This window comes from Petaurus breviceps, unplaced genomic scaffold (genome assembly GCF_028583685.1).
Source record: "Petaurus breviceps papuanus isolate PSGF00001 unplaced genomic scaffold, PetGlider_PUasm1.0 220, whole genome shotgun sequence".
NCBI classification, from domain to species: domain Eukaryota; kingdom Metazoa; phylum Chordata; class Mammalia; order Diprotodontia; family Petauridae; genus Petaurus; species Petaurus breviceps.
The window spans coordinates 13,859,625-13,880,847 of NW_027185876.1; the positions used below are offsets into that span (position 1 = coordinate 13,859,625).

Here is a 21,223-nt window from a genome sequence, read left to right on the forward strand (position 1 = left end):
ATATCTAGATTCTTTTTTCTATTATGTTTTTCAGATAGTTAAGTAATTTTTAAGTTATTTCTTGGATATATTTTCCAGGTCAGTTGTTTTTCTAATGAGATGGTTTCACTCTGTTTGCTATTTTTTCATTCTTTTGGTTTTGTTTTATTGTTTTATGACTTCTCATAAAGTCATTAGCTCCCATTTGCTCAATTCTAATTTTAAAGGAATTATTTGTACCACCTTTTCCATCTACACAATTTTACATTTTAAGGAATTCTCTTCAGTGAATTTGTGTGCCTCTTTTTCCATTTGGCCAATTCTTTTTTTTAAGGCACTCTTCTCCTCATTGGCTTTTTGCACCTCTTTTACCACTTGGACTAGTCTATTTTGTAAGGTGTTATTTTCTTTAGTATTTTTTTGTATGTCTCATTTGCCAAGGTGTTGACTTGTTTTTCATGATTTTCTTACATAATTCTCATTTCTTTTCCCAATTTTCCCTCTATCTCTGACTTGATTTTGAAAATCCTTATTGAGTTCTTCCATGACCTGAGACCAATTCATATTTTTCTTGGAGGCTTTGGATATAGGAGCTTTTACTTTGTTATCTTCTTCTGATTGAGTGTTTTGATCTTCCTTCTTACCATACTAACTTTCTATGGCCAGAATTTTTTTCTGTTGTTTGCTCATTTTCCCAACCTATTAGTTGACTTTTAACTCTTTATTAAAGTAGGGTTCTGCTTCCAGGGAGGAGGATGCACTGACGCAAGCTTCAGGAGTTTTGTGCATCTGTTTTCAGGGATAATTCTAGGGGCCGATAGTTTGTCAGTTCTTCTAAGGAGAGGTGTTTACTACTGTCCTGGCCTGTGCTGTGGTCTATGAGTAACCCAAAGCACTCCTTTCTGCCCTGGAACAGTGAGGAAAGTCCCCACTCTACTGTAGTCAATTGTGCTAGTGGTCCCCCCTCACCTAGGATTGCCACCCAGGACTGTGACCTGGATCCCAGGATGGACAAAATAACAAAATCCTTCCTCAGTGTGAGCAAAGAGTCCTCTGCAGTCTCCTTCTTATTTGACCCCCTTGCTATCTGTGGGCTGAAAGCTCTGTAAGCAGTTACTGCCACTGCTGATTCAGTGGCTCCCTGGGCCGGCACCTGGTTTTCTGGGACCCGGGATGTGCTGATGTGGCCTGTGCTAACTGCTCCACTCTCATGCAGGTGACAGAGTCCTTTCCTGCTGACCTTTTAAGTTGTCTTGGGCTTGAAAATTGTTTTACAGGGGTGGCTAGGTGGCACAGTGAACATAGCACTAGCCCTGGAGTCAGAAGGACCTTAGTTCAAATTCAGCCTCAGACACATAACACAAAAACTAGCCATGTGACCTTGGGCGAGTCACTTAACCCCAATTGCCCTGCCTTCCCCTCTCCAGAAAGCAAAAAAAAGAAAAAAAGAAAATTGTTTTACTCCATTTTTTTTTTGTGGGTTCTGTTACTGTAGAATTTGCTTACAGTCCTTATGTAAAGGTATTTGGAGGGGTTTAGGGAAGAGCTCAGGTGATTCCCTGCCTTTACTCTGTCATCTTGCCTCTGCTTCCCGTATGCATCTTTTAAAAGTCTAACTTGGTTAGGAAGTTGCCTGTACACCTGTATTTTTTGTCCTTCAGACAGTTCACCTATTTCCTCCTCCTTGGAATTATTTCTCTGTGTCTTCAGAATTCATTCCTTTTGTTTTTCTTTCTTTTTTTGAGACTTTTTTTTGAGCTCCTATCTCCTCAATACTGGAAGTACAAAGATCAAATCCTAATAATGAACGGCTTGGGAGATTCAATTTTCTTTTTTTTTTCTCACCTGTTCTGGTTCACCCTTCCTTAAGCAGCCTGGTAGACCTCCACTTCCAGGGAGACAGTGCAGACACACACCTGGCTTTAACCCTACTGCAACTCAGAACTCAAAATGGATCTCTAATCTCAGCCATCTCCACCCCCATTCTCCAAGTATGGAGTAGTGAAAGAAAGCACTACCCCACCTATCCATTCTAAAGAGCTTCCTGTCTCACCCCACCTCCGGACTTTCACTAGAGTATTTCATCCTATTGTTATGGATAACTTAAAATTATGGGCAATCTCAGGTCACAATTTCCAGCACCAAGAACTCAGATCCAATGGTGTGATGGACAGAGACAATGAGGAAACTTGGGTTCTGATTTAGGGAAGAGCACTTTTCATACTTCTCCATTCTCTGAATTAGGACTGGAGTCTGGAGTAGGCCCTTTGAATAACCAACAGCTGGAATTTATAGAGAGCTTTGAGGATGACAAACAATTTAAAATATATTATCACTTTCCATCCTCACAACAGCCAGTTGAGGTGGATAGGGAGAATACTATGATCCCCAATACATACATAGGTATGTACATACATACATATTCTCCCTTATTCTCTCTCTCACTCTCTTGGTTTTTTCTCTCTCCCATTCTCTCTTTCTCTCTCCACATGTGTCTACACACACACACATACTCTTTGACTTCTAGTGCAGCTTACAGCTTGGGTTCCACTAAGGCAAGGGAGGATAGTTTGCTCGATATCTAGCTGATTTCTCCGAATTTAGATTTCTGTAATGAGCTGGTTCCAGCTGTGTGGGTTCAGGGCCAGGAAACCCTGCATTCCACTGGCAGAGAGGGAGGGAGCCTAAAGAAGGGGGAATTCAGTGGGAGGAGAGTCAGGGAAAGGGCGGGAGGGGAGGAGATTCTGGGGTAGAAGGCCAATGCTCATTTCCTCTTTTAGAAGACTTGTTTACTTGGCCGCAGGAGTGGACTGTGCTGGGGTTGTTGGGACGGGTGTGTGCTGCTATTTTCTGAGGCTGTGCTGCTTGGAGTCTGTTCCTGGCATCCCGTGCTTGCCATGGGGAGAACATGGGCTCCCCAGCCTGTCACCACCACCAGCTCTGGGCTGCTGTGGGTAACACTGTTGTGTCTAGGTGAGTCTAAGTTTAATGCAGCAGAAAATGGGGGGGGGGTGCGGGGGGGTGGGGAGAAAAAAAGAAAAGTCTAGCTGCGGGGTGGTTGGGAGGGGGGGGTCGGGGGGGGGAGAGAGAGTGGGGAGGGGGGGGGGGGGGGGGGGGGGGGGGGGGGGGGGTGCAAAGACAAAAGGCCAATTCTAGCTCAGGCATTGTTTGGGGGACTAACTTGGGAACAAAGCATGAGTGCAGAAGACAGAAGGGTAATGGAGTGGGAAGCAACTAAACATAACCAATTCCTTAGAATTAGAACAGAGGGGAGATGTTAAAGTTGCTGGTCAGTCCCATGCCAACAATGCTGATTCTTAAAACAAACTCTTCTTTGGGTGTCCTCTCCCGACCAGGCACCTAGGAGTTTTTCTTCCTTCCTGCTATTGTGGCCTTCTCTTGGAGAACCTGACCCTCTCTACGGTATAAATGGCTGATAACAACTCAGTGTTAGACATCTCCGGGATGTTTCTATTTTAATAACCACAGTGGAATCAAATTGCTTCAGTCAACAGTCAGTTGAGGGGGCTTCTCCCTCAGTGGCTCAAATCATGAAAGTTTGCTGTTGTTTGCTTCCTCTCCTGGGCCTAAAGCTGGTTTTCCTTGTTGAGGGAAGGGAAGGGAAATGTTTATCTGGGGAACCAAGGAATAGAGAGAACCCCAGTTTCAGTAATTAAGAAACAGCAGATTGTGAGGCTTGAAGAATTAAAAGAAGTGTGTTTATTTTCTTCAGATATACAGACACTATCTGGAATGTAGGGTGGTGGTTAGCTAGGAGGGGTATACAGGCTGTTCCAAAAAATGTTAGTGCACTTTTAAGCTCTCAACTGTAGCCTTGGATCAAAGATTGAGAGTTGGAAGAAATCCAGACAGATCCCAATTGAGTCTGTCAAGAGTCTATCCAGGCACCTTTTGGTTCCCCTCAGTGCCCTGGGGATTGCTTTACCCCTAGACATACTTCAGTGATAGGACAGAAGCAGAGAAATACCCAGACCTGAATGGGCAGTGTGAAATTTGAATTTCACAAATGGGTTGTGAAAAAGAGGGAGAGCAAAGGCTAGAATAGAACCATAGAGACCAAAGGGACACCAGGTCCCACATAGTCTAGTTGTCCTGATAGTTAGTTGGGGAGGGCTCAATGTGTCGCCCAAGGTCCCATGGTTGGTAAATGGCAGAGCCCGTGTCCCACAAATGCTTGGTAAATGAAGGGACTTTCTTGTTTGGGTTTTTTTTTTTTTTTTGCTTTTTAGAGGGGAGAAGACAAGGCAATTGGGGTTAAGTGACTTGCCCAAGGTCACACAGCTGGTAAGTGTTAAGTGTCTGAGATCTGATTTGAACTCGGGTCCGACTCCAGGGCTGGTGCTCTATTCACTGCACCACCTAGCTGCCATGTCTCCTGACTTTCAGCCCAGTTCCTCTGTCCAAGACTCTCAGATGTCTGCAGTTGTTCCCATTTTCAATCTGTTGCTGGGGAGATGCTTTTCCCATAGCATCCTGCTTTACATGGGGGAAAGTTCTGATTTTCCTGCACCTTCCCTCTGTACAATCTTTAACATCTAAACATCCCTGGGCTTGTTCCCCTGTTCAGGCAAGGGTACAAATCTATCTTTTTTTTTTATTTTTAAAGCAATCGGGATTAAGTAACTTGCTCAAGGTTACAGGGCCAGGTGTTTCTGGGTGTGGTGCTAAGTGTCTGAGCCCAGATTCGATCCTCAGGTTATCCTGACACTGGAGCTGGTGCTCTTACTCGCTTGCTACCTGGCCGCCCCCCAAATCTATCTTTGCACTAATAATAAGAGCTAGCATTTCAATGGCACTTTAAGGTTTGTAATGGCCTTTACATGGACTATCTCATTCGTTCTTCACAACAACCCTGTGATGTAGGTGCTGTTATTGTCCCCATTTTACAGTTGAGGAAACTGAGGCAGACAGTGTTAAGAGACTTGCCCAGGGTCACACAGTAAATGTCTGAGCTAAGATCTTCCTGCCTAGGCTGAGCTCTCTGTCTACTGTATCACCTGGTTAATTTGTGACTACTCAGCAATCCTGCAGCCCCCATGGCCTTTCCTAGTTCTTAAGCATAGCCAGTAATATATATTTTGCATGACTTCATATGTATAATTGAAATTACATTTCTTGCCTTCGAAATGGATAAGAGAGAGGCAAAAAGCAGAGAATTTGGAACTCAAAATTAAAAAAAAAGAAATGCTGAAAATAAGTAAATAATAAATTTTTTAAAAAGACAAAATCAAAAGAAGAAAATGCATAGCCAGATATAACCAGTGCCCCAGAGACTCTCCTTTCTTTGTCCTTCTTCCTGTTCATGTGCACTCTTAGATTAAATCCTTCTATCAGAAAGGATTTAATTCTGGGGGGTAGGGGAGAGATGGGGAGAAAATTTAGAACTCAAAATCTTGTGGAAATGAATGTTGAAAAGTAAATAAATAAATTCTGGTTTAAAAATAAAGAAAGGATTTAATTCAATAAACTCATTGACACTGAGGTGGAAAGATGTTTGCATTTGGAAAGGGAACAAAAAATTAAGCCACAGGAAGGTCTCCAGTGGTGGCATTTCAGATGCCACTGAGCAGGCAGAAGGAGATTTTCTTATTTGGTTGAGGGGAGGGGACTTCCAGTGCCCCCTGAATCCGTCTGACTCCAGGCAGCTCTGAGGAACACTGGGGAAAGACTGCACAATGGGCTTCTCCGGGTCCATAGCCTGGCTAGAGGGACTTCTACGCTGGAGCTGCCCAGCCTCTGGCTTCGCTGTCCTGGTCTAATCCCTGCTTTCTGGTCTCTTACAGCTCCAGCCATCAGGAGCAACGGTAAGTTCTGTATTCAGTTTGGGCCTCTTTTTTTTTTTTTTTACCATCTCCCTTCTCGAACATCCATATCAGTATAATACAGGACATGTCAGTATATCCAGGACAGTAGCTCCTATCCTGACTGGACCCAGCTGATTAAAGGGAGAGTAAGACTTTGGGCCAGAAAAGAAGCAGCTGTCAGAGATAACTCTCATCTCCCAGCAGTTTCTACCCGAGAATTTTTGTTCCCCTTTCTAGAGACTCAACCCTCTTCCTCAGAATCCTTTTGTTTTCAGGTGGTTCAGTCATGTCCACCTCTTCTCTAGTGTGAGCCCTTACAGATGGGAAATTGAGGAAAATAAGGGTTAAGTGACTCACTCAGGGTCACACAGCTACTAAGGGCATGAGCCTGGGTTTGAACTCAGATCTTCCTGCTTCCAGGCCCAGTGCTCTATCCAGTGTGCCACCTAGCTACCCAGGAAATGTGTTTTTCAGTCACAGAGTCACAGGAAGCATATACCCTCCAAAAAGGGCTCGTCTGCTCATGTGTGTCCCCAGGTTTCTCTGTCTTTGAGTGAAATATTGTTCAATTGTCTGACTCTTTGTAACCCCATTTGGGGTTTTCTTGGCAAAGACATTAGACTGATTTGGCATTTCCTTCTCCAGCTCATTTTACACATGAGGAAACTGAGGCAAACAGGGCTGTGGGGCTTGTCCAGGGTCACACAGCTAGTAAGAGTCTGAGGCCAGATCTGAACTCAGGTCTTCCTGACTTCGTGCCTGGGGCTCTGTCCACTGCCCCACCTGGCTGCCCTTCTGGGTTTGAGTACTTCTTGTATGTAGATCCCATCTCTTCTGTATCCCCGGGTTTGTGTGGGCTTCACCACCTGCTCCCATGGAAAGAAAAGTTGGCTATCTACTACCCACTTGACCTGGTTATTTAAGTGACCTAAGCCTCAGTTTTCTCACCTGTAAAATGGGCCAGTTGGACTCACTAGATGATCTCTATGGTCCCTTTCAGCTCTAAATCTTATGGTTTCGGATCAAATGGGAGAATGTGTGTAAAACACTTAGCACAGTACTTGGCACACAGTAGGCACTTAATAAATGCTTGTATACCATCCCCATTCTCCAGGGCATGTCTGGATTCCTTATGTCTGTGGTTGCTCTGAGAGTCAACATAGGTGATGGGTCCTGGCTCAGAGGGGGAGGGGTCATCTAGTCCAACTGCCTCATTTTGCAGGTGAGGAAACTGAATCCAAGAAAGCTTAACTGAGTAGCCCAGGGGCACACAACTAGGAAGTGACTAAACCATTTGAACCCAAGATCCCTGAATCCAAGGCCAGCATTCTTTCTCCTGCCCCAAGTGATCTCTCAATGTCTGTGTATGTGCTGTGTGGGTCATGTCAAATCACGTCAACAAGTATTTATTAAGTGCCTGTGATGTCTCAGGAACTAAAGATTGTTGGGGACACAAAGAAAGGCAGACACAAGCCCTTCTCTGAAGGAGCTCTCAGTCTGTGGGTGCTGCTGTCTACACTATGCTGAGTATATGTGCTGTGCAGTGTACATGTGTCTGTATCTATTACTTTAGACCTTGGAGGTATCATGTCAGCTGAGAGGGTTGGAGGAGGCGGCATTAGGGGCAGACATTCAGAGGCTCTGATGAGACTAGCAGCTAGTAGGGGCTGGGGTGCCTTGGAATGGAGGCGAATGGGACCCTCCCTCTTCCTGCAGGAAGAGTATTTCCTCAGTAAATGGATCCCTCTCCTTCCCACAGAACAATAGTGACTCCAGAGCTTTTCAGGGTTTCCCCTAGATTTTGGAGACTGAGCTTACAGATCATTCACTCTTCCTTTCCCTTAGCTGGGTTCTCTTAGACATGAGGGATCTTGGGGTTTTGTGGTTGTTTGTTGTTGTTTTGTTGGTTTTTTGCTTTGTTTTGTTTTACCAATCCCTTGGGGCCTAGGGGAGCCCTAGGGAGCTGTCCACCCTTCTGGGAAAGGCCCTGTGGCCTCATGACTCAGTGTGGCACCAACGGGTGAGAAAACTGCCACCAGCAGCTGACCCACCTCTGACTTTTTGTCTGCTCTACAGCCCTCTAAACATGCACTGTGTTCCATTCTAGCCTCTGTGCCTGTCACTCAGGTCCTCCCCTCAGATCTGGGAGTTGATGCCTCCTTGGAGGCTCCTTTTCTTCATTGTGCTCTCCTCTCTACCTATTAGGTCCCCCAAGGGCAGTACTGACCCTGGAACCCCCATGGTTGGATGTGCTCCGAGAAGACAATGTGACCTTGATTTGTGAAGGGTTTCAGATCCCTGGACAGGATTCCACTGAATGGTTCCACAATGGGTCAGCTCTCCCCAACCACCACGACTCCTATGTCATCCCAGCTGTTAATATAGAGGACAGTGGGATATACCAGTGCAGGACAAGACAGGCAGCCCTCAGCAACCCTGTGAAACTACAGGTCTCTAGTGGTAAGTGAAGGCTAAGGAGCCTGGGGTAAGGTGGGGGGAGGTGAAGAATTGAAATCTGCTTACAATATAATCTGGAAAGGGACATATCCTGTTTATTGCCAGAAGTAATATGTGAAGGGGGAGATGGATGAGAAAGTTCCTGAAAAATCCACAAGTTATTTTAATTCTCCTTTTCACTGCTGAGTTTGTCTTATTCTCAGTTTTTCTCACTGACTCCTTCTATTTTCACTACTCATTTCTGCCAGGAAATTTCTAGGAATCCCTTCCAAGTGAACAGAACACTTGGGACCTACATTTTAATCAATCGATAAGTATGGATTAAAGGCTGATCATGTTCTAAGCACTGGAAATATAAGTTTAGAGAGGGAAACAATTCCTATCACAAAGAGCTTACATTCTATGAGGGGGAGATAACTATATGTAATATGTATGTGTAGATATATACACATATATTATCTATATAATATATATTTAGAACATATACATGTATATAATTTGCAAGTACAAATATAGACAAGGTATTTTGGAAGGAAGGCTACCAACAATTAAGAGGACCAGAAAAGGCTTCCTGCAGAAGATATTACCTAAGCTGCATCTTATAGGAGGTGAGGGGCTTTGTGAGGGGAGGTGTGGAGGGGCTACATTCCAGGCATGGGGGGTGGGAGTAGGGTGTAGAGATGGAGAGTAGAAAAGCATTGCATTGGGACCTAAAGGTAGCATAAGAGGAACAGAAAGAAGGCCAGTTTGGCTGGGTGGTCAAATCCAAGGGAGGGAAGAGTCATGTCCTGTAAGGCTGGCTAGGTAGCTGCGTTGTAGAGTCCCACTATCAGTTCACCATGCTGTACTAGCATACCCTGAAGGCTGAGGATTATGGCTCCAGATCATAAAAGACCTCCCATTCTCTAAAATGTTTTAGGCCCCCAGCCTAGATATTTAATTCCTCTCGAATTGCCTCCATGTTTGTCCTACCTTCACACTCTCCCCGTTTCTTGGGTTCTTATATTCTGTGAATGGTTATCAAGGAGGGCTAGTATGGCGTGAGGGTTTGCTAAATCTATTTCTGTGCTGTTCATCCACCTTCGGTGTCCACTCAGCTCTCCCCTATGGTTCCAAGAAGCTGTAGCTTGTGCAGTGGTCACCTGTCTTGACAGATGGGCTAAATTAGGCTGAGGGTAGCCAACTAGCCACAAACCCTTTGACAAGTTAGTGGGGTGTCTACCTCAAGCATGTGAAGACTTAGGCCAGTGGAATGGGCATATAAGAACATCTTATTCCAATGGCCATGAAGGTTACTGAAGCAGGCATTGTGGAGCACTTGGAGCTTGGTCAGACATCAAAGATGCCAGGGTCATACACTTCATCCTGGGTCATTGTGAGTCCTCCTAACTTTCATCTTGCCACTGTACTTTAATGACACTGGAAGAGAGTGAATCTGACAACTTTCAGCAATTCTCCCTCCCTTAAATCCAGTATACCCATGAGTCAAGATATCAAGGACAAACAACCACAACATGTGGGCATATTCTAGCAAGTGGCATTCTGCATGTCCTCAGGCCAGGTTCAGTGATTGGAATCATTGTTCAGAGTCAGGGTCTGCTTTTGTTTGTCTTTGGAGAAGGCAAAAGTCATAGATGGCCCAAGGCTCTAAGACAAACTGTCATATGCTGAGCCAAAGGCCTTTGTGTTTGTCTTTCAGATTGGCTGCTACTCCAAGTAGAGAGATTAGAATTCATGGAAGGTGACACTATGGTACTGAGGTGCCACAGTTGGAAGAGCAAACCCCTGCACAAAGTCACATACTACCACAATGATGAAGCCTTAAAGTATCAATATCAGACTTTCAACTATGTTGTCTCCAAAGTGAACTATACTCACAGTGGATCCTACGCCTGTTCAGGGGTCATGGGGCATGTTTCCCACATATCTGCAACTGTGGTTATCACTGTCCGAGGTAAGGAGACTTGGCCAAAGCATTTGAGGGGAAAAGATAAACATCTAGAACTGAGATTATGTGGTTCTTATGGGGTGGATAAGGAAATGCTAGAAAAAGAAAATAGGAATAATTGACATTTAGGTAATATTTTTCGGTTTATAAAGTATTTTTCATACATGTTCATTTGATCTCCACACACACAAAAAAACAACCCAACCAACAGGCATTGTTATTATTACTATTATTACTTATTATTATTATTTTAGATGTATCAAATTGAGGCTCAGAGAAATGTGACATCTCCATTATAACACAGCAACAGGACCTGAGTAAGGGTCTTCTTTATTCCAAGCCCAGCACCCTATACACTATGCCATACCACCTCTCTCAGGAATTCCAGTTGAGACAAAGAGCCATGGAGAGTCATAGCAGCCCCACTATGTGGGGATCAGGTCAGATGGGCAGGGGTTTTAGCAGTCCCAGCCAGAGGTCCAGTTTCTCTATGCCCACCTCCTTTGGAGACCACAGCTCCCAAGTGATAAGCTTTAAGAAGACAGCTTTTCAATGACTCTTGAGCTGGCCCCAGAATGTCAGTGGAACCCCTAAGTAGGGGAGAAGGTCATCCACATACAAAACTTAGAATACAGTACTCCTAGAACTCTGCAGCCTATCCTCGGTCATCTCCTTCAGGACAGTTCTATATTCAGGCAGAGACTAGAAGCCTGTGCAAATGGAGTGTTCTTTTCTTCTGGCTTTTGGGGCTCCTCTGCCAGGTTATGAGTTATGAGTGAAGGGCTTTATTAGTAGAGTGAAGGAGCCTGGATCAAGTCAACAGAAAATATACAAGCATTCCTTAAGTATCAGGTCCTGTACTATGTTAAGCTCTGTGGATACAAAGGAAGAAAAAACAATCTGTGACTTTAAGGAGCTTATAATCTAATGGGGGAGATAACATCCAAGCAATTCTGTATAATCCACATAAATATAGGATCAATTGGAGCTTGTCTCACAGGGAAGGTAGTAGAATTAAGGGGGACTGGGAAAGGCTTCCTTCTTACAGAAGGTGGGACTGGAGCTGAGACTAAAAGAAGCCAAGAAAACCAGGAGGCTGAGACTAGGAGGGTGCTTGACTACTAAAGATAAGGGAGTAGTAAAGGGGAAGCCTGGGGCAAGGCTGATTTAGCAGTAATGGAGGGTAAGAAGGGGTAGAGGTAGGGATGAAGAAGTACTGTGTATCTTGAGATCTCTCTCTCCCAAGATCAGGAGAGAAGCTGAGCACCGTGAATGTGGTTGCAATAACATTGGTCCTGGTGGTTGTGATTGCTATAATTGCTGTTGTTGCCCTGTATTACTACAAACGACATAAGGAGACAGGTATGTGGTTCCCCTTGGTTTCTTATATAAATAGGCTCTCTTCTTGGCTAACATTCCAACCCTGTCTTTCCCCAGACCCTGGGGAAACATTTTTTTCCATAGACTAGAGAATCCCCTGCCATATACATACCTATAAGTGTGGGATTCTTTAACACAACAGGGAAGTTCTTTTGCCCCACAGATGCTGCAGTAGGGAGTTTGGGGACTTTACCAATTTAATAAAAAAAAATTAATTTATCACATAACTTGATGGAGAAACAAAGATGTGATAAGAGAAATAGTAAGAAACAAAGACAGGAATAAAGATAGTCACTAAGACACACTAAGATCTAGACTGAGGGACCTCTGAGACACCCCTCTCCCCCAGCTATGCCACTTAGTTTTCAGAATTCTTCTTTCTCTGGACAATCCTCTTGATTTACTAATGACCACATCCTTTTCCTTGACTGGGAATCCAGTGGGGACACTGGATTCTTCAATGGTGCCCTGAGTCAGAGATAGGCTATGTGTGCGGTGGTGGAAATGGGAAAGCAGTGCTTGAAATTTCATAGGATAACAGATTTAGAGCAGAAGGCATCTTCTAGGTCAATTAACAAAGTCTCCTGACTTTACAGATGAGGCAATGGGGGCCTAGAAAGTTAAGTGGCTTGTCTGGTCACACCAATAGAAAGGGGCAGTCAGAACTACAGTAGGGGCGGCTAAGTGTCACAGTGAATAGAGTACCGGCTCTGGAGTCAGGAGGACCTGAGTTCAAATGAGGTCTCAGACACTTAACATTTGCTAGCTGTGTGACCTTGGGCAAGTCACTTAACCCCAACTGCCCCTCAAAAAAAAGAAAGAACTACAGTAGTCCTCCAACTTCTAATCTGGCCTCTTTACACCACTCTTGGCTGCCTTTCTCTTTCTCCCCATGTTTCCAACCAGATTTCCCTGAATAATCTGATTTGGAGCCAAACTCTCAGGGAAGGTGGGAGCCTTAGCCTCTCCTGGCAGTGGTGGGAGGTGGTAGTGGCTCAGCCACTGTTGGGTCTAGGACACAGACATCTCTCCACAAGAGATGAAAATTGGTGCTTCCCCACCTGATGCACCACCTCTCCTGGCCTGAGATCTGGAGTACAGAAATCCCAAGGTCTTTGTACTTGTTTACTTCCCAGGTCTAGCTTTTAGGCAGTGTCTGTTTCTCCTTTAATCAAACCCTTTCCCCTGTCCTTGGTCCTGAGGTTCATGACTGTTCCATTGTCCCACCTTCTATGTGCCCTGCCTTAGCTCTCCCAGACAGCCCTAAACTCAGGGAACAAGGAGAGAATCTCCCAGAGGAACCAAGTGAGTACAGGTGGCTCTCTCACTGACTGTCCCAGGATATGGTGGGACACAGACTCTGTGTGTACTGCAGGGTGGCCTGGAGGCTGGTGGGAGCTCAGCAGAGCTGCAAGGAGGGCAGAAGCTCAGCTCTCCTGGTCAGCTCTGTAGCATAGCTGGGACAACACTGGAGATGGAGAAAAGTGGAGATATTACATGGCAAAGCCTACCCAACCAGGAGTTCAGGACAGTGCTTCTCAGAAAGGGCAATAAGAGGTATCATGGGCTAGTACAGGACTCTCAGGAGCACTGTGAGCATCATAGAGGGGAAGGGAGATAATAATATAATCCTCACACTAACTCTGTGAGTTAAGGAGTATAAACATTATTATCACTGTTGAAGCTTGAGGTTTAGGAGTGCTCGAGACCCCAAAATGCCAACATGCTGGGTTCTGCTGAATGAATTCGATTCAAGTCTTCTCTCAGTCAGTTAGTAAAACTAAGTTTATTAAAGATTCACCATAATGGGTAGACTCTTAAGGAGTCAAAGCATTTGTAATGCTTGTATTAACAAGCAGGCCAGAACAATCTAACATAGATTGAGTCTGAGCTAGATTGAATCTGAGCACCTTCACAGAGGCAAGATCTACCTTTTTTTTTCTTTTTGGAGGAGGAAAGACAGGGCAATTGGGGTTGTGACTTGCCCAAGGTCACACGGCTAGTAAGTGCTAAGTGTCTGAGGCCTGATTTGAAAAGTGTTTGAGGTCATATTTGAACTCAGGTCCTCCTGACTCCAGGGCTGGTGTCTATTCATTGCACCACTTAGCTGCCCCAAGATGGATCTTATATACAGAAAAGTTGTGGGAGGGATCTAGGGATGGTCTAGCAGTCTGGGAGGAAGGCTCTAGGGAGGGTCTTAAGGAGGAGTCTAAGGAGGATCTTGATGGAACTGGGGTCCAACTCCAAGAACCAAGAGAATGGGTTTTTGATGGGATCAAGGGTGGGAAAAGGCCACAGGTAAAGGACAATGGAGGGCTAGGTTAGTTTAAGAGTAACAGATTTGGTCAAAGACATTTTGATAGGAGCAAGGGTGGGAGGTAGCTGAAGGCTACCTGGAGATAATGGACAATGGAGGGCTAGGCTAAGTTAAAAGTAACTGAGATTCATTCATAGTGATAATGGAAGTCTTGTGGCCTCTGGGGAATGCCAGATCAAGTGGGAAGATTCAAGGGGTTCCCAGAACCTATATCCCATCACCATCATTTTACAGATGAAGTAACTGAGATTCAAAAGGATCATATGATTCACACAAGATGCTAATATCATAGGATCATAGATTTAGAAACGGAAATGACTTCAGAGATCATTTATTCCAATCTCCTCATTTTACAGATGAGGAAATTGAGGACCTTAGAATTTAAGTTACTTGCTGAAAGGCACATGGTTGGCAGAGCTCTGCTTTGACTCCAAATCCAGCCTTCTTTACAGTACACTATATGCAGATTCTTAATGGTGCAAGCAGGATTCAAATCCAGATCATCTGGATTCAAATCCAGTGTCACTAGAAGATGAATGTGTTCTGCCAAGAAGGGTGAGGGCTGAGGGAGTCAGGGCTCTGGAGCGGAAGTATGTTGCAGACCCAGCAGCAGCTGTGGGGACAGGAGGTAGATGGCTCTGGCTCAGGAGAGGAATCTCCCACCTTGCTCTTGGTTTATAGAAAAGGGTTGAGGATGGGGCAAGCTTGGATCTTTTTTTTCTTAATTATAGAAGACTGGGTTGTACTTTTTAGCTTCTGTCTTATCTATACAAATAGCAGCAATAACAAGTTTATCTCTAGCACTTTAAGTAGCAATGTTTGGGCCTGACAAGTTTTCTTTTTATTCACAGGCCACACTCCTGAAGAGTCAGGAAGGATTGAGGTAAGTGTGATGCCTTACTTCCCTCCCCACACACTCTACCCCATCCTGTTCTCCCCTTTCTTTAGTGGTATCTGTTATGTTTCTTTCATATTGCATCTCCTCTGCTCTACACATCCCACTTCCCCAATTCTTTCTCATCTTTCTGTTTTCTCTAGGTGGAGAATTCGATGTCTTATTCCCTTCTAAAGCACACAGACAATCCTGAAGAAGTATCAGGACACTCAACTTATCAGAGTCACTAATAGTCATGATATCCCTCCCTCAGTGGCTTTAACCTGCTTGTTCTCACAAGCACCAGGCTGAGGGACCTGGTGGACCTAAGGCTGGAGACCAGCTGCTTCCTGAGCCAACTTTGCCATTCCAGGAAAATGGATTTGAAAATCTATTTTGCAGTTGTCTGCATGAATCCTAAACTGTTTTTAGAGACTTGAAGGCGATTGACTGTCAGTGTTTACACTGCCTGTCTATGCTGCCAACATCTACCCAATCTGAATGACTTTGTACCCTGAATCACTCTTGCACAGTACTTTAGACAATCCAAAATGTCTGGGTCCCTTTAGAAGAATTACTCTGCTCCCTCCTGAAACTGCTCCCTCCTAGGGCAGGCCTTGGTTGTAGAGGCAATTTTCTCTTTCCATAGGTGCTGGGGTGAGGGCAGGAGGTGGCTGAACATGGCTCCTCTTAGGTCACCCAATTTCCTTGACCTACCCCTAAGTAGTCCACTTTGTTTTGTGTTGAAATAGAAGGTCCTGGGGCAGAAGGCCATGGGCCTCAGGCACCCATTTTATCACAACCTGCTTTTTAAAAGTCTCGTGCTTTATGGAAACCTCTGGTTTTTACATTAGTCCTCTCACTGTGCCCTCCCTGGAAGCATTTAAGAATCCTCCAGAGGAGAAAATTACCCTGAACTACCACATTAGATTCAATAACACCATAAAAATCCCACTATCACTATAGAGTTCTTTTTTTTTTTTTAAAAGCAATTGGGGTTAAGTAATTTGCTCAAGGTTACACAGCCAGTTATTTCTGGGTGTGGTGCTGAGTATCTGAGCCCAGATTTGATCCCCAGGTCATCCTGACACTGGAGCTGGTGCTCTTACTCGCTGTGCTACCTGGCTGCCCCCACTATAGAGTTCTTGCTGCTAAAGGTTTTGGGGCTCAATGTGAATCTGGCTTGTAGTGAACAGGAGGCAGGTAAGGCATGCAGGAGATTAGGAAAGAGGTATCTGGGAAAGGGGTCAGGGAATGTCACTTGTAATCATTCCTTTCTAGGCAGGCATTGTTCCCCTGGGAGGTGGGCATCTCAGTGCTGCTGTTCTGGTTGGGGCCCAATCTCCTTGCCCAGGGAAGGTGGAGTGGGTTGGGGGAGGGGCCTCAAAGGCATCTTGGGATGAGAGGTGGCTTGGAGCCATAGAAGGAATATTGGAGCTGAAGGCAGAGAGCCCGAGTCTGAACAGTGCCTCTTCTACTTACTAGTAATATGATGTTGGATAAGCCAGCTCAGCAGGCTGGGCCTCAGCTTTCCCATCTGCCAAAAGAGAGGGTTTTACCAGATGATCTCAATTCAATTCAATAATGCTCATTAAGCATTTGCTGTGTATCTCTGCACTTACTGTCTATCAGGATGTTATAATCTCTGGCTTCCTAATACAGGGACAGCACTTCTCTCTCCCACTCATTTCCCCAGTCTCTCCATGGGGTGAGGTGAAGGATATGCTTTTGGTATCCTCAGAATGTATGTTTAATTCGTAAAAGTGGTTTTTATTAAGCCTTCTTGACCTCACATTCTTAATTTGTTTTAGTGTCTTTTCAATCAAGCTCTGAAATAATACTGTGATACCTTGGGCAAGTCACTTAGCTGACATTTATAAAGTGCCTTAAGGTTTGCAAAATGTTTTGCATATATGGTGTCAGTTGATCCTAAAAAGAATTACTTTTATTCCTGCTTTACAGATGGGAAAACTAAGGTATAAATTGCTGACATGATTTGCCCATACTCATGATAAACCAATAAGTGTCAGAGGCAAGATGCAAATCTAAGCCTCTCCTCCTTCCACCAAATCCAATTCTTTTTCCATCAATTTCCAGTGCTGCCCTCAGGACTTTGGTTTACTTATCTGTAAAAGGAGGAGTGTTGGACTATACAAATGCTAACATCTCTCCCAGCTCTAACATTCTGTGATCCTACATATAATAAAGCATTGCTCTAGCTCATAAGCCAGTCTAAGACTCTTCACTATTAGGCTGTTCAACCACAGTGAGTATTGAGGGCCTGCTGGTGGGCAAGGGACTTCTGTCTTCAAGAACAGAAAGAAGGTAGGCTACATGATATAATGGGATATAAAGCAAGGCTTCTTAATTTGGGAGTCTGTGATCTTAGGGGAAAAAATTACATCTTATTTTCACTAACCTCCAACTGAAATGTAGCAAGGACTTCAGCTATTTTTAAAAAACATGATGCTGAGATGTCCATTGTCTTCACCAGACTGCTGAAGGGTTCCATCACGTGCAAAAAGGTAAGGAACTCCTAAATAGAGAAGGAGCAGAGGGAAAACAACTGACTGTACTGATCTGCTTTCCCTTTTTCCACCCAATGGAGAGTATCTTAAAGGATGAGACTTGGGGTTGGCTCAAGCTGTCCCTTGATTTTTGGGTAAAATGAACTGATAAAAAAAGAAAAGGAGCATACATAGGACCAAATGCTTGGATTTCTGTTTCTCACATCCTCAACCTCTCAGGATTCCTTAGGACAGACAATAGAGGGGTTGTCTCTTCTGTCCCCTTCCTCACCTTTCCCACTGTCATCCTCCCCATCACTCTTCTGTGTGCAGAGCAACATTTGAGATAAGGTTTAAATGAATGCTAGTGTATGCTGCTGCCTAGAGGGAGCAGGGGGTAATGCTGCTGGTGGCAGTGGGGAGCTCTCTTGCTGAATTGAATTTAAGGGAAGTGGAAAGGTGAATAGCCCTGACTTCTCCAGCTAGGACAGGAAAATATGTACCTGCCCACAGGACCGATCTGAGTGATCTTGGGTACTACATGAAAATAATCTTGTTTTGCTCAGTATCTGGGGCCTCCCTGTCTTATCCTACATCCTATCTCTTCACCTGCCCCTTATACTTTGGGATTTGCCAAATTCGGGATCATGAAATGTCCAAGTGTAGTTAAAGATTAGAGATTCCAAGGGGCAATAAAGGAAGGACAGAGCACCATCACAAGACAGAGTTTTTGTCTTGTGTATAAGGGCAGAGTCAGCAGGGAGGAAGTGAGACAAGTCAGCTTTATTGAGGGGAAATACTTATTCATAATTAGAGGGTCAGTCAGGAAGGACAGAAACAGGTCAGGTTTAATTGTCATTCTAGATGGAAGGGAGGGGAAAGGTGCCAAGAAGGGGAAAGGTGCCAAGAAGGGGAAAGGCTGGTGGGTTTTTTAGGTTCTTTATTTGGGTAATGCAGGACCAGGGAGAGAAGGGGAGCCTGGATTGGAGACTGGGGAAGGTTCAAGCTCTAGGGAAGTGACTCTGAGGAACTGACCTCTAGTTGATATTCAAATTCCCCTAGAAAAAGGAGGTTTTAGCAATTGTTGCAGGCTCTATTTTGACTTTTGTTTAATAGGAGCACAGAGGCTAGCTATAGGGGTCCTTACATAAGGCCTGGGTTTGAATCTCCACTTTGCTACTTACTAACCTGTATGACTTTGGGCCAATCATTTCATTTTTATGGACCCCAATTCCACATCTCTAAGGTAGGAGGAAGTGGGGTTGGACTAGATGGTCTCCAAGGTCCTGTCCAGTTCTATGAAGCACACTTCTGATCTGAACATTTGTCTCCTGTCTCCAGGCTCCAGCTCCCCTACTTAGCAACCCTGATCTCTGATAACTGATCTCTAGCTCTCTATAAGTAGCTTGGTGCTTCTGGGCCCTACCCTAGTGGGGACCTTTCATCCCTGGCTTTTCCAAGTTCCCCAGCTCGAGAAGTCCTAGCAGACACTATGAAAGACCCAGCAGTCCCAGTTCATGTCAGATATGGTAGGAACAGAGCCTATTTTATGCAAACTGGACTAGTTTCCCTTTAAGATGTGGGGATTGTCACTGGTCTGACTTTCTTGTTTCCTGCGGCATAAAAGTTTCAGCCTCTGGTTGAGGGGGAATTGGTGCTGGACGTTTTAGGGGAATTCTCATTGCCCTGTAGGAGCATATTTCTGATGTAGGTGACTATTTCAGAGACAAAGAACAGTGCTTTATCCAAATTGTAGCCTTCTAGTATTCTCCTAAGTAAAGGTTTTTCTTATTGCATTTTATGGTCCACAAGTGTCTCATTGAATTATAATCCTAAATCAGCATCACTGGAAGGGCCTGAGTCAACCCTGGCTTGGGACATATCTATCCCTCACTAGAGTAAGGCCAGTATCAGTAGTTGAAATTCACAAGGCAAATAATGAAGAGCGTTCTAGATCTAAGGAGTAGCATGAATCCACTTTGATAAGTGAGCAATATGCCCCTGCTAATTCTATTTAGTAAATATTTAGTAAGCATCTACTATGTATAAGACAAAGTAGGAATACCAGTATGAAATATGAATCAGAATTTTCCCCAGAGGAGCTTACAATTTAAGTGTCAGATATGTGCAAGGTACTATGCTAAGCCAAGACAGTCCTTTACAAATATTATCTCATGTAAGCCTCACAATGCTGAGAGGAAGTTTCGCTGTTACTCCCATTTTATAGCTGAAGCATACAGACGTTAAGTGACCTGCTTGGAGTCCTACAGAGAGTAAGAATCCAAGGCAGATTTGAAGTTGGGGCTTTCTGATTTCAGGTTCAGTGTTCTAAACATTATACCACTTAGCTGCCTCTATGATACAAGGCATATATCAGAGAAGTACAAAGGAGATATTTAGCAGTGTTCTATGAGAGTTCAAAGAAGAAAGAGGTCCCTTCTAGCTGTAGGAGGGATAAGGAATCTTGGAAATCATCAGGGAGGAGGTGTCATTTGAGCTTGGCCTTGAAGGAAGATACATTTCAAAAGGTGGAGATAGTGGGCAGGGTAGGATAGATGATAATTCCATTTTATCCATGCAGGGTATTAAGAGAAAAGTTGTAGGTGTAGGATAGGGCAAGATAGGAAGGGAGACACAGAGGAGTCCAATTTGGAAGATTTAATGGTGTTGAGGGAAGCAGAATGAAATAAGCCCAGAAAGTTAGGCTGGAAGGAGATTCTGGAGGGCCTTGAAATCAAGACAAAGGGGGTGGCTACGTGGCGCAGTGAGTAAAGCGCTGGCCCTAGAGTAGGGAGGACCCAAGTTCGGTTCCGGCCTGAGACATTTAACACCCACACAAAAATACTAGCCGTGTAACCTTGGGCAAATTACTTAACCCCAATTGCCCTCCAAAAAGGCAAAAAAAAAAAAAAAGAAAAAAGAAATCAAGACAAAGATTTTACACTTTCTTCAGTAGATAACAGAAGGCAACAGAGACAATAGAGAAAAACATTTCTGAGCAGAAGCAGAAGATGGAATGGTGCATTAGTTAGCTGAGTGAAGGATGGACTGGGATTTTATGGGAGATGGAGGAGAGATCAGAGATAGGAAGAATAGTTAGGAGTAATGAGGGTCTGAATTAGAGGGGCTGAAGTGGGTATAGAAAAGAGACAGGAGACTGCGTCTTCCATCATCCTCCTTAGTGGATAGCACAAAGCCATTGGACCCTTAAGAGAAGGGGGCTGGGGGCGGCGTACCGGCCCTGGAGGTAGGAGGACCTGAGTTCAAATACGGCCTCAGACACTTACCACTTACTAGTCATGTGATCTTGGGTAAGTCACTTAACCCCAACTGCCCCTCCAAAAAGCAAAAAAAAAAGGGGGAGGTGGCTATATAAGATACAAAAAAGATCTTAAAAGGAGAGGTTTTGTGTGTGGAGGGGGTAGGTCTCCAAAAACAAACTTCAAAGGAGAATGATCATCTGCTTCATATAGAAAGAAAACATCATATACTGGAAACCTCACTGGGCTTGAGGTCAAAACACCTGGATTTGAGTTCCAGCTCTGCCATTTACTAGGTATATAAAAATGGCCAAGTCACGTGTCTTCCGTGACCCTCTATTTACTTATCTATAAAATGGGGATGACTATTCTCCCTATGTCACTATGTTGTTATGAAGATAAAATAATGACAATTTATATTACCTGGTGTTTTGCAATTTATAAATCATAAAATAATAATAGCTGACATTTATATATGGCTTTGTGGTTTACAAAGTCCTTTGTATATCTACTTTCATTCGATCTTCTATAATGCTGTGAGGTAGATAATTTGCTGCTTTGATGGGTTTGTGATTTCCTTTCTGAAAAATTAGCAACTACTGCTGGACCTAAGGAGTTGGGGCACTGGGCTCTCTCTCTCTCTCTCTCTCTCTCTCTCTCTCTCTCTCTCTCTCTC

The 21,223-nt window shown here is 44.3% G+C and overlaps 1 protein-coding gene across 2 annotated transcripts; it reads left to right on the top strand.

Moving 5' to 3' along the window:
* Positions 1-2,698: 2,698 nt before the first annotated feature.
* LOC138166193 (low affinity immunoglobulin gamma Fc region receptor II-like) lies at positions 2,699-17,006 on the top strand. 2 transcript variants are annotated; one of them, XM_069094630.1, is made up of 7 exons: positions 2,700-2,952; positions 5,784-5,804; positions 8,010-8,264; positions 9,961-10,215; positions 11,461-11,571; positions 14,758-14,789; positions 14,945-17,006. In XM_069094630.1, exons 1-7 carry the CDS (start codon positions 2,877-2,879, stop codon positions 15,029-15,031), a joined length of 837 nt encoding a protein of 278 aa, XP_068950731.1. In that variant the 5' UTR covers positions 2,700-2,876; the 3' UTR covers positions 15,032-17,006. The 2 variants fall into 2 exon arrangements, with proteins under 2 accessions (XP_068950733.1, XP_068950731.1); XM_069094632.1 differs by lacking the exon at positions 5,784-5,804 and having other exon boundaries at positions 2,699-2,952.
* The last annotated feature ends 4,217 nt before the right edge of the window (positions 17,007-21,223 follow it).